The sequence below is a fragment of the Eurypyga helias genome, unplaced genomic scaffold (assembly GCF_000690775.1).
Source record: "Eurypyga helias isolate BGI_N326 unplaced genomic scaffold, ASM69077v1 scaffold26407, whole genome shotgun sequence".
NCBI classification, from domain to species: Eukaryota; Metazoa; Chordata; class Aves; order Eurypygiformes; family Eurypygidae; genus Eurypyga; species Eurypyga helias.
This window is the reverse complement of record NW_010262741.1, coordinates 50,221-62,744: the sequence shown is the minus strand read 5'-3', so window position 1 is coordinate 62,744 and position 12,524 is coordinate 50,221. Positions and strand designations below refer to the sequence as shown.

At 54.4% G+C, this 12,524-nt stretch overlaps 1 protein-coding gene across 2 annotated transcripts in view; it reads left to right on the top strand.

The window, feature by feature from the left end:
- The window catches only part of STK25 (serine/threonine kinase 25), a 16,448-nt gene extending 6,968 nt beyond the window's left edge, over window positions 1–9,480 (top strand). The window contains exons 3-11 of one of the 2 annotated variants that reach the window (XM_010155832.1): window positions 134–190; window positions 1,286–1,394; window positions 2,624–2,781; window positions 3,049–3,234; window positions 3,448–3,593; window positions 4,139–4,253; window positions 4,549–4,620; window positions 7,424–7,560; window positions 8,645–9,480. In XM_010155832.1, coding sequence (XP_010154134.1) covers window positions 134–190; window positions 1,286–1,394; window positions 2,624–2,781; window positions 3,049–3,234; window positions 3,448–3,593; window positions 4,139–4,253; window positions 4,549–4,620; window positions 7,424–7,560; window positions 8,645–8,684 — 1,020 coding nt within the window. In that variant the 3' untranslated portion in view covers window positions 8,685–9,480. The remainder of the gene's footprint in view (window positions 1–133; window positions 191–1,285; window positions 1,395–2,623; window positions 2,782–3,048; window positions 3,235–3,447; window positions 3,594–4,138; window positions 4,254–4,548; window positions 4,621–7,423; window positions 7,561–8,644) is intronic. The other variant, XM_010155834.1, reaches the window with a different exon arrangement.
- Window positions 9,481–12,524: the final 3,044 nt, after the last annotated feature.

Below are 12,524 nucleotides of genomic sequence, written 5' to 3'. Positions count from 1 at the left end.
AGAGTGAGCTGGGAGCTGCAACATCTCTTGGGTTGTATACCAGACTACTCATCTGTCTCACTGCCTCCGGGGTGTTTCACTTTTCTGTCTGCTTTTATTACTGTCTGCTCTTGATTTGTGCTCTTGCTTGCAGGGAACTAAGCTGTGGATAATCATGGAGTACCTAGGAGGAGGTTCAGCCCTGGATTTGGTAAGTAAGCTCTGGACCACACATCGACTGGAGCCGTGGTTTGTGAAATGCCCCTAAGCCAGACCCTCGCTTGCCACGTACCATCTTTTTGGCAGCCCTGTGCCGGAAGGGCAGGCGGCGCAGGACAGACAGGCGGGTTATGCATATCCCAGGACAGAGGAAATGTTTGCACAGAGCTCAGCTCTCAGAGCACTCTTCTCCAGCACGCTCTGCTGCTTTACAATGGGAAGAGCCAGTGCACTGAAATGGGACAGCAGCCAGTTGTTTCCGAGCGGTGCAAAGCCATCACCTAATGAGAGTTCATGGTGTCGTTCAGCGCTTGCATGGCATCGAGCTCAGCAGGGACCTGGTCTACGGTCAGGATTCCCAGATGCTTGATAACACAAGTGACGTCTGACAATTACCCCAGATTTTAAGGGAATACAAGTGAAGAACAAACACGTGGGCAAAGTTTTGGGCCATATTCTGTTACGGGATTTTGCTTTTCTGCTTAGGACAAAAAAAAAACCCCAAAATATTGCTGTGTTTTTCCAGAGCAGTAACTAAGGTCACGTAGTGAAATCCACTGAGCCTGCACTGACTTGGAGGAAAGGGTGGGGGTAGGGGGTGTGCTATCATCATCAGAAGTCATCTTGGTGTCAGAACCTCAGTTACTGCCCTGAGAAGGCAGGACTTTTTTAGAGGAGAACTGCTGGAAAGGAAGAGAGCTTTGATGCTATAATCCCCAGCCAGAGGGTAGAAGTTGTCTCCAGGCTGTTGCAGTGGCTGAAATCCGGTTCTTGCATGCTGGCAGAGAGACTTGAACATGAGAAACCGTGAAGATGTTATGTTCACCAGAGTGTTTCCAGGCCGAAGGGAGAGATGAGCATCCTGCTGTTTGGGCAGCCTTGAACAGACTAACAGAAAATCCCCCAGAAGTTTTCCATTTAACGTTGCCAGGTGCAAAGTCCAGCCTTCTGCTTGCAGAATGTGCACTGGGTTTTTTTCTGCTGAATAGCACCTGCTTGGCCAAGGTTTCCAGGTATCAAACTGAGAGGCAGGAAAATCTAACGCATCAGTCACCCTCTTTTAAGTCATCTTTCTGCTTTTTATCAGCTGAAGCCGGGACCCCTGGAGGAGACTTACATCGCTACTATCCTGAGAGAAATTCTAAAGGGCTTGGATTATCTGCACTCTGAGAGGAAGATCCACAGGGACATCAAAGGTACGAGCGGAGGGCTCAGCTCCCTTTCTTGTCAGGGATGTTACTAGCATCAGATTCAGAAGTATTACACAGCGGTAACCTGAGAGGTTTCAAAGACTGTTTCTCAGTGCTGCTTTTCCTGTTGGGTTGCCTGTTTCTGAATCTGATGCTTGTCATTTTTATGGCAGCTCATGTTTTTGATGTCTTTAGAGTTTACAGTACCGGTAAGGATCTGTAGCTCTTCTCTGGCATTTGTAGCTTGGAGTCAATGAAGGGTGTGCTCAAATATTATTGACTCTGTTATGCCTGGACATTTGCTTTACTGCCGGACCCCAAGGCGTGTGTGTGCTGGTTATCATGGCTATAACTTACTGTGAAGGTGAGCTGGCCTCACGCAGGGTTCACAGCCCTAGAAAATCAGGGCAGCTTGTGTCAGATTATCCTGTTACTGATTTTTATAGTCACTGGCCGTCTGCAGTGCAGAGACCTGGCACCTGCCTCCCACAGAGCAGTGTCACACCCAGCACAGAGTGTCACAGGACAGCAGGGAGGGTGGCGGGCTGGGCTGTGGAGACGTGGCCAGTGTTGGATGCTCTGACCCTCTGCAGGAGGGGACGTGAACAAGCATTGCAGAGAAACCTCATGCAGGAATATAGATAGAAAATGTTCTGTGGCGTCTGTGAGACCACACATTTCCAGCACTGCAAGCCCTGCAGGACTGCTGGCTGCCAGCAGAGTGGGGAAATGCTGAAAGGTTGTAGGTCAGGTCTCTCTGAATGAAAAGTCCTATGAAAAAAACCCTATCCCAAAACCTGAGCAGTGTTGCTGTCTGAGTGAAATGCAAGACTGGACTTGTGAGCTCTCTAGAAGGATCTGCTGTTTAACCTGTGCTCAGTTCTACTCTGAAAAAAGATTGAGACCATTTGAGGTATCTTGGGCCATGTTTCGCCCTCTCTTCTTCGTGGAATCTTTCAGAAATCATGTCTAGTTGATTGTGTGGCCCTTCACATCTACTCCTTGCTACTACCCCAGAAATATTCCCCTTCTGATCCAGCCAAGTGTAGGAACTCATTCCCTGTTACCCAGCAGGGGTCAGAGCATGAGAATGAGTGTGAAGCTGGAAATCCAAGCTGAGGGTTTTTACTGGGGTAAAGGAGGGTGTCGGGGGATGTCCTGTCTCAGCATTCAGTTCTGTGAGGGCTGGAGGTGATGCAGAAACCGGAGGACTTCACGTTCCTTTGTATGAACAGCTGCCAACGTGCTGCTTTCGGAACAAGGAGATGTGAAACTGGCTGACTTTGGGGTGGCCGGGCAGTTGACAGACACACAGATCAAGAGAAACACCTTTGTTGGGACGCCGTTCTGGATGGCACCAGAGGTCATCAAACAGTCTGCGTACGACTTCAAGGTGAGCTGGGAACAGGAGGAGGGCTGCTCGTGCTACTCCACGTGAGGTGGTGCTAGGGTTCATATGGGGGTTGGAAGTGCTGCCTATGGCAAGATCGGTACTTCATGTTACAATTGAGGGTCCGTTTCAGAAGTTTGTCTTTAGACACGCAACACCCTGTCTGATCTCACGTGATTGGCCCTGCGGCTCCGCTAGAGTTGCATGCTTCAGTGTTACAGAATCGCTCCTCCCTGTTCCCTGCTGTCACTGTTCTGGCTCTTTTTTCAGGCAGACATCTGGTCCCTTGGAATTACAGCCATTGAACTAGCAAAGGGAGAGCCTCCAAATTCTGACTTGCATCCCATGAGGGTTCTCTTCCTGATCCCTAAAAATAACCCTCCTACACTTGAGGGTCACCACAGCAAGCCCTTCAAGGAGTTTGTGGAAGCCTGCCTCAATAAGGATCCTAGATTTGTGAGTATTGCTCTCCAGCTGTGAATTTGGGGAAGGTACTGCAGAGGCCAAAGTTGTATTTAGCAGAAGAGCTGTTGGTGCAAGGCCCCTGGAGATACAAGCGCTGAGCTTGCCGAAGGGACAGGCGAGCCTGACCGGAGTCGGAGCCGGTGCGCGCGCGAGGTTAGCGTACAGAGGTGGTTGGGTGCAGCAGGCTTTCCTTCTTTGCCCCAGAGGCCGACGGCGAAAGAATTGCTAAAGCACAAGTTCATCACGCGTTACACCAAGAAAACCTCATTCCTCATGGAGCTGATCGACCGATTCAAGCGCTGGAAGTCGGAGGGCCACGGAGAAGATTCCAGTTCTGGCGATTCCGATATGTACGTACGTGTTCTGCACGGAGGGGTGCCCCAGGGTAGCCTGCTGCAAACAGCTCGGGTCCTTTTCCCCACCCGGGCGGAGGGTAGCTCGGGGAGACCTGGAGCGTCTGTCTGGGGGCGCAGGTGTGTGCTGCCAGGACAAACGGGCTGTTACCTCCTGTTCGGCGGGACCCGGTGCTTTCTTCGGGCCTTGACCCGCGGAGCCTCTTTGCTGAGCGTAAGGAGGCAGGAGCTCTGACAGGAAACATCCAGTCTGTGCCTAACTAGTAAAAAAGGCTCTTTTGCCTGTGTTTTATGCACTTTCAGTTAGCTACTAAGAGCTATGGGCTTCAATAACTGTGACAGCAGCTCTGCATGTGTGTGTCCATGGCTTGAGAGACTGAAGCGGTTTCTCCTTAGGATTTTTTCTGGGATAGGGCAATGCCTGGGGCACTGTGGTGACATGACAGTCGGGTCAGGGAGAGCTTGTGACTGCAAATCCGTGGGTAAAACACCTGCTGTAGGGAGCTGAGGCTTTGTCCTGACCTTCCCCTTTCTGTCTGCAGCGATGGAGAGACAGAGGATGGAGACCAGGGTCCAATCTGGACATTCCCACCAACTATTCGCCCCAACTCCTTGGGCAAGCTGCACAAAGGAATGGCTCTTCATGGTTCCCAGAAGGTCTGTTTGCCATCAGTTCCTTCGGAAGCGCTCTGAACTAACACAAGCTTGGGAGGGTCTTAGGCAAGCTGCCGGTTACTCAGCCTCTGTCTGAAATTTGCTTTAGTCTGGTGTCAAGGGCTAGTGCCCCAGAGCTGCCTCTTCCGCATCGCTGGGGTACTGCAGTCTGTGGCTTTCCTGAGGCCTGGAGAGGGGGCTGCCATCGGGGCGCTGTGAATTTACCGAAGGCTTAGTAGTTTGCGTGCCCTGAGAGCCTCTGCCTGTGCTTGTAACTTCTTTTCATGTTCCTTCCTAGCCTGCTGAGCCCATCAAGAGGCAGCCACGGTCACAGTGTCTCTCCACGCTTGTGCACCCAGTTTTTGGGGAGGTGAGCAGAACCTTCTTGGTGTCCGTGGTGGTTGGAGGTGAAGAGATACCTGAGGGAAGGATTTGGAGGAGGGAGGTGGGGTGAGGTACCTGGTGGGGTTAAGGACCACGAAGCATTTGTGCCTCTGTTCAGAGGTCTGTGCTCTGTGTTAGGAATGCAGGTGTGTCCTCTCCGATACGCTTGTGTTCCTGGAAGCACAGCGTTACTGTCTTGTCTCCTGGTGAGGGTAAGGTAGAGGAATACCAGTTTCTCAGCTGTGATGTAGGCTTGCTCCTGCCTGGGCTCTGGTGTCCCTGGGCTCTGTGGCTGAAGCACAGCTCCTGTGAGGGCAGGCAGGGCTTCGGGCTCGCCTGTCGCCGTGCCTGTTCCCTGCCCCTGTGCGGTGTGCTGCTGCCCACGGCAGAGTCGCCGAGGGAGCCTGCGTGGATTGGAGCGGGACTTGGCTTTGCCAGTCACCAGCCCATCTTGTCCATTGCCTGCTGTCGGTAGCACGCTGAGGGGTTACCTACCACGTGGCCTGTTGAAGGTTGAGAGGGAAAATGGGTTGGAAAACCCATGGTTCCCTGCCTTGTGTGGGGATGTGGAGCTGAATGAAAAGCTACCGCTGATGATGGGACGGTGTCTGCCTCAGCAGAGAGCTGAATTGGCTTTCCAGCTGGGTGGGGTTTGAAGGGTGGAGAAGAGGATGATAGTCCTGCGGGGGCTCCTGGCTAAGGGCTTCAGTGTTCCCAGCAGGAGAGTAGGAAAGGAGGTTCAGCTGACATGCCGGTTCTTCCCTGGGGTGCTTGGTCATGGAGACCCTTTCTCTGAGCCCCCTGACTTGTTTTCTAGGTCCTGGTGCTGGTCCAGGGGGTGGCCCAGCAGAGAACTGTGCTTTTTCAGGGATAGTCTCGGGACTTAAATCTCTCTCAGGCCTGATGCTCCATGGAAAGAGGGTTTGTTGCAGGCCAGGAAGCAGAGGTCATTCTGGAAAGTACTCCTGAGACAGCACCGCTTTGGAAATTGCGGGTTTAGCTAGCTGGCCTCACCTGTACTCCATTGGGCTTGACTTCCAGAGGGCAGAGCATGAGGCAGATCTGGGTCTTGCAGGCCAAGGCCTGTGAGAGAAGAGCGATGTTGGTTTCTGATGCAGGCAGTTTGTACAGCGTAATTGCTGCCGTCTGGTTCTGGGTGCTGTCTGTTCTCCAAACCGAGTGCATCTTCCTGCTTCTCCTCACCAACCTTGCTGCACCGGTTCCAGGAGGGAAGTGGCTTCTTGGGCCTTTTGTTTCTGCTGGTTTGGACTCCCTTGCCCCAGATTTGCTGATCCACCTTTCCTTCGATTAGACTTCCCTGCCGGCTCCGCTGATGCCACTCAGCGGGGAAGGTTCTGAGCAGTCTCTGAAATAACTCACCTCTGCACATAGTGGCAGGGGGTTGGAAGAAAACTTGTCTCCAAGTAGGAAATCTGCTTTGCTGCTGTTGCAGGCAGCGTTCTGTTCCAGTTCCCTGCCAATAAATACATAGCAGTGAATAAAAGCCAACCTGCAAGGCTCCGCGCAGTACAGCTCTGACCCCTGCCAGCCTCTCGGAAGCGACAGGGTGCCCCGAGCTGCTGACATTCCCAGCTGCTGGGCAGATGGCAGGGGCTTGGTGCCAAAGGGTGACGATAAACGGGCAGCTGACCCGTGGGACAGACCCCATGTCTGGTTGTGCTCGGGGACAGGCACTCCTTGATCAGGTAGACCCTTGGCTTTAGCATCACAGCTGGTTCTGGCCTAAGGAACCTGTGTCCTTGAGGTGCAGTTGAGGTTCCCTCCATGCTCCCTGCTGCTTCCGAACGAGCAGAGGTGCATGTGAGCTGCTCCTGCCGCCGAGGAGTTACCCCACGCAAGAGGCAGCCGCTCTTTCTGGCCCGGGACCCTTTGTTTCCAAAGAGGGACTTGGAGTACAGGGACAGCTCCATCTGGGGATTAGTGTTTACATTGTCCTGCTTTCTGGACCACAAGGAAAGGTGAGCTCCAACAACAGGAAAGGCTGATCCTAGAATTGCAGGCAAAGAACTGTGAGGCTTATGTAAAGCCCTTTAATCAGCGTAGCCTCACGGGAGCTTAACTGAACTGGAGAGTGGGTAGTGGGCAGACGGGCCTGTTCAGCAGTGACTTCACCCGCTGGTGTGAGGGAGGGAGGGGAGGCGCTGGGGAGGATGGGGCTGTGGGTTTTCCAGTGACAGACTCCCTCAGGCTCAGCGTCCGCCACCCATCGGGAGTTCCCTAAGGACAGAGGTTTAGCTGTTTCGCATCAACGGCTGGAACCACGTGCGAGGAGACTCGTGGCCGGTGAGGCCTTGGCGGGGCGCGCTGACAAGGGGAGATGCAGACAGGCTTTTCGCTGAGGTCAGGTGCTGGTGTGTGGGCTTCGTTCCCATCCTCTGGGAAAGCTGCCTCTTGGGGAGGAGTGCTCGAGGCCACGTGGCTCAGGATCTGTAGGATGGCAGTAGTCTCACCTGGCCTCCCTGTCACTAGAAGCAACTAAGTTCTTCTGTGGTTATTAGAGCGGTGGGCCGTTGTTGTCAGTGCCAGTTTGTTAAGCACTTCATTGCTATTAGCACCTGAAGGAAAGGCCTAGCTCCAGGCATTGGCCTTTCAGCTTCCTGACCTACAAAAAGAGTCTTTTAAAATGTTTTTAAGAAGGGTGCAGGTGTCCTCCTTCGCCCCTGCAGAGTCATGCTGAGAGGGAAGGGGATTTAAGGTCTGTGCTGCACCGCTTGACCAGCGCTTTCTGCAGCGAGATAAGGCACTAACGCATTGTTTCTGGGTTGCAGCTTAAAGATAAGCACAAGCAGACTGGAGGCAACGTGGGAGCTATGGAGGAGCTGGAGAATGCCTTTAGCTTAGCCGAGGAGTCCTGCCCAGGCATCTCTGACAAACTGATAGCACACATGGTGGAGCGGGTACAACGGTGAGTGTCCCCTGGGGTGCGAGCCGGGGCGGAGCTGGCAGCGACCTTAACCCTGTCGTACTCCGTAGCTGTGGTGAAGGCTGGTACTGAGCACTCAAACACCCCAAAAGTGAATATTGATGACAGCAGACCTAATGAGCCGCTTCATTTAATGGAAGCAGTTCTTCCTGCCTCAGAAGTCCTTTCTCGCAGCAAACAGGTTTCTGTCGTGGAGATGAATGTTGCAGAGCACAAAGACTTGCCCTCTCCTCACCAGCCAAGGCACTTAATGTTTGGCCCCTCGCTGGTTAGAAGGCTGGAAGCGGAGGAGTTTGCTGTACGTGTGGCTGAAGGGTCATTCTGCACCCCGGTTGTGGATGTAAACACAACCCAAGCCACTCCCGTGAGCTTGGGCTTCCTACGCGTTCGTTTCTGACGGGTGTGAGCTGGTGCAGTCTGTGCCTTGTAGCTTGGGTGTCCGTCAGGCGCTGTCAAGTGAAGAGCCTTGGCTGTTACGCACTGACCATACTGGTCATCCTGGAGGCCTTTTGTTAGTCATTCCAGCTTCCAAGCAAGCGGGCTGCGGCTCTGTTCAGGTCCCTCATCTAGTAACTGCTTAAAGCCAGAAGGAGAGAACGCCCTTGTCTCTGGCTGACCCCAGAGCTCACGGCGTGTCTGGGTGGCGCCTGCCCAAACCTGAGCCTCTCGCCCAGCCAGTTACCGCAGACGGGTGCTGGGTGGCTGCGCAGGGGCAGCTGTTGGGGTACCGTTCGCTTCTCTCAGCCTAGAAGCGGCACCGCTGCCTGGCACACAGGTGCAGGAGACTGGGCTTTTGGGGGTTTGCAAAACCCTGGGGACCCTGCTCGGTTTCTTATTGTCAAACACCAGCGCTCAAGATGTCTCGTTAGCCTAAAATTGGATCTTAAAAGCCTGGGAGAAAATGCCATCTTGGCTTTTTGTTAAATTGCTGTTTTTCTTTCAAGATTTGAGTAGAAAAGCGCCAGTGGGAGTAGGAGTGGGGAGAGTGCCTCTGGGGCGGCAGACAGGGCTGGCACAGCGCCCCCGGCTCCCGCGGCTGCGGTCCCACCACCCTTCTCGCTTGCAGGTTTTCACACAGTCGGAACCACCTGACCTCTGCCCGCTGACCCCTGCGTTCCCTGCTGCTGTCGTCAAGGGGGAGAAGGATTTTTTTCCGGCTTCATCAGAACTCCATCTCTAATCCAGACCACCATCTGCTGTTGGATGTAACAGTGCGTTACAGACTCCAGGACATTTCAGAGCCTTCATGTTACACGTGTTTCCATGATAACCCGGCATGGGGTTTGCAATGCAAGTACAATTTAGACCTTTTGCAGAACCCGAGAGGGGCGGTCTAATTGTTTTTACAATGTAATCAATGCAGTTTTTAATTGTTTCCCTATGGATGTATCCGTTTTGGCTTGGTTTGAGTCACAGCTTGTTACTGGTAAATGCCTGGCTGCTGGAAAAGAGGGAGATTCTCTTCCACTGGGATATGTTTCAAAGGCGAGTCTGATGGGTGTAGCCTCCTGCCCTTCCCCAAGGAGTGTTTGTGAGCAGTCAGGTGTGAGTGCAGGTGTGTTTGGAAGCTCTCCGTGCGTTACAGCCTCTGGGAAAGTTAGAGCAGCTCTCCGGTTATTGTGGAGGACTGCTCTGGCTCCTCCGCACACGAGTACCGGAAGGCTTTCAGGCAGAGCAGCAGCTGAGCTAACACGCTGCTGCGCTTTCCCAGCTTGTCATTTCGCAGGAAGACGGGTTTGCTGACTGTACCTTTTCTGGCTCTGGGACCTCATTTTGTATCAGGCCTCGGTTTGCCTAACGTGGGCAACAGCAGGACTTGCCTTGGGTCTCCAGGGACTGGGTGGCAAAGCAGTTACGCTTGGTTCGGGGGTGGTGGAGTTCCTTTCCTTGCTGCTTTCTGCAACTAGGCAGGCAGGTTTGGCAGGCCTAGTCCCCGAGTAGGCACCTCCTGTGCCTGCCCAAAGGTTGCAGAAGGATTAAAGGGTGCGGGAGGAAGACGACAGCCGACGGCACGGACAAGGCCCCAGTTCAAACGGCACGTCGCCGTTGCGCAGCAGTTTTGAGGAAAGAAACCTGTCCTCTGCAGAAGGCGTAAATCAGATGGCTGGCAGCAGCGCTGTCAGCGTGGTGTGGCTGTTGGGTCGAAACCTGCTCCAGGCTTCCCTCCTCTTCTTGGCTTTCCCTTTCTGGCTCTTCTTCCAGTCTGGGATCTAAACTGGCTGAAGCCAGGGCTCTGCTGCAGCGGAGAAGGGAGAGCAGCCGCTGCTGTGTTGGCTGTGTAAGGTGTCAGCGGAGCCGACCCCGACTGGCTTTGCTTCCTGTGTGATACTGGTTTATGAAGCAAACCTGTACTTCAGGTGAACGCACAGATCTTAACTCCGTGGACCTCTAAAGGTCTAGGAAAACAGACGTAGGAAAATAACTTCTGATAGTTGGTTGCTAGAGATCTGCTCTCTAACTGTAAAGATATTCCCATTAAGTCAGCAAGATCTTAGATACCCAGGGCTTTCTGTCTGGGTGTTGCGTGTGAATGATGTGGCTCACCCCAAAGCCACGGAGAACAAAAGCTGTAGCTGTTCAGCGGTTTGTTAAAAGACCGGCCCCTTCGCTAGGAATGGGGCTGGATTTTTGGTACTTCGATTCAGACCTGCGGATTGGAAGCGCTGGGCTAGAAGTAGCTCCAAAGGAACGTGCGTTCCCTCTTCCTGGCATGCGGAGTTCGCTCTGGCTTAGGACTGGCCTGCGCTTTTCCTCCCTGATGGGTGAATACCGGCGCAGCAAAGGCCGTGGATTTCTCTGGCGGAGGAGAGGCGCTGCCGTTGGCTCTTGCTGGAGCCGTGCTGCAGCGTCCCTGTGGCGAGAGCAGCCTCGGCACCCGTGTTTGTGGAGAGCGGGACAAGCCTATGTTTTCCTGAGGAGACGGTGTTAAGGGGTAGACGGGAACCTTGCCGAGGGGGAAGGCGGAGGCTGCGGTCCGGCAGAAAGGCGGCTGAAGGGCTCCCGCTGCTTTTAAAGTTGCTGTTGGTGACGGTAGCAAATCGTGTCGATAAGGTACCTTGTGTCACTACTCACGTGCACTGCAGTGTAACGAGTGAACTTCTTACAGGAAACAATCCCTGCAAACTTCGTCCAGTATTCAGAGCAACAATGGGTTTAGTTTTTAAAAATGTTGAAAGGGATCTGCCACTTTCAATAAAGTAACAAAACGAACGAGGCTGGCGTAACTTTGCGTTGTCAGGGGAAGAGCCTTCATCCGAGCCACGCTTTCTCCCCGTTCTCCGTGGTCATCCTGCCCCGCGTCCCTGCGGGACGGGCCCGTTGATGGGTAGGGTGGAAGGCAGGCTCTGCTGGTCCTGCTGGCATCACGGGAAGCGCGCGCCGTTTGCCAAGGGGTAGCTCTGCTCTGGAGAACACTGGTGCGGCGCGTGCCTAGTTCACTGACAGGTGGTGCTCAGAGCCGGGTTTGGCTGTGAAAGCTGCCAGTGGGGTAGCTCTGCCCTCCCTTTTCCCGTCGCAGCTGGAGGGTGACGGAGCGCCGGCCCAGCTGCCCGGAGAGGTGGTGGAGTCTCCGTCCTTGGAGACAGCCGAAAGCTGCTGGACACCCAGCGCTGGGTGCCCCTGCTTGAGCCAGGGGTGGACCCGCTGGCCTCCTGCGGTCCTTGCCAGCCCCGGCCGCCCTGCGAGTGCGTGACAGTTACCGCTGCGGAGGCGGCACTTGGGTGCGTCAGAACCTGGCGTAGGGCTGTCCTTCCCACGCAGAAACACGCAGGCGAAGGCCGCCGCTGGTTCCATGATCAAGCTGTGCAGTGCTCTCTCGGCTATTTTCTCCTCACGGCCAAAAAGCGAGACTGGCAAACCTACTTCCGACTCTACTTTTTTGGGAATCTTGTCAAACGCCACGTGCCTGCGCCTCTCCGCAGCAGGCTGGCGCCAGGATGGTGGTGCAGCCGAAACGGGGAAGGGGGCGTTAGTGCGGCACTTTGGGGACAAGCCAGCTACGAGGGCGGGCAGAGCATGTCTTTGATGTGGGTGACACAAGTCTGCCCTATAAAACGAAAGCTCCAACGATTCGTGTTCCTCCCCAGCTGTCACTGTAACCCTCCCGGCCGGAGCGCTTGGCCGCACTGTGCACCAGCAGCGCTCCGCTCGCAGCCGGGCACCGAGCGCTGCCTGTACCTGCACCTTGGCACCAGCGGGATCGTGCTGCGGTGAGGCGGGCACTCGGGAAGAGGGAGGTGAACAGCCCGGTGTAACCGAGTCCCTCGGGTAAGCGGGGGAGGCAGAGGAGCACTCACGAACAGCTCCCGCGGGTTGCACTAAGCACGTGGTGGGAAGGACTTTTCCTGATTGCCTGAGCACTGAAGCAGGACGTGGTTACGCTGAGCGAAGGGCAGCTGGCCAGTCTGCGGGAAGCTGGGAAAAGGGGTTGTATTTGCCAGGAGTGACGGCTTTTTGAAATCATAGAATCACAGAATGGTTTGGGTTGGAAGGGACCTTAAAGCCCATCTAGTTCCAACCCCCCTGCCATGGGCAGGGACACCTTCCACTAGACCAGGTTGCTCCAAGCCTCATCCAGCCTGGCCTTGGACACTTCCAGGGATGGGGCATCCACAGCTTCTCTGGGCAACCTGTCGCAGTGCTTTACCACCCTCTCTGGGAAGAACTTCTTCCTGATGTCCAATCTAAACCTCCCCACTTTCAGCTTCAAGCCATTACCCCTGTCTGAATGGTACCATGGCCAGTAACAGGCCACGAGGCCCAAGAGCACGAGTTCATCTCTCCCTGAACACACATCCTGCCAGCGAGAAGCTAACGATGACGGACCAGTGGTATTCTGGTCTTTCCTTGTGCTCGTTAAGGAAACTGCTCACCTTCGCAGCAAAGACGCAAGATCTCTGCTGTAGAAATGCTCCTGACTGCATCTTGCTTCCGCAGAGCTTCCGGCA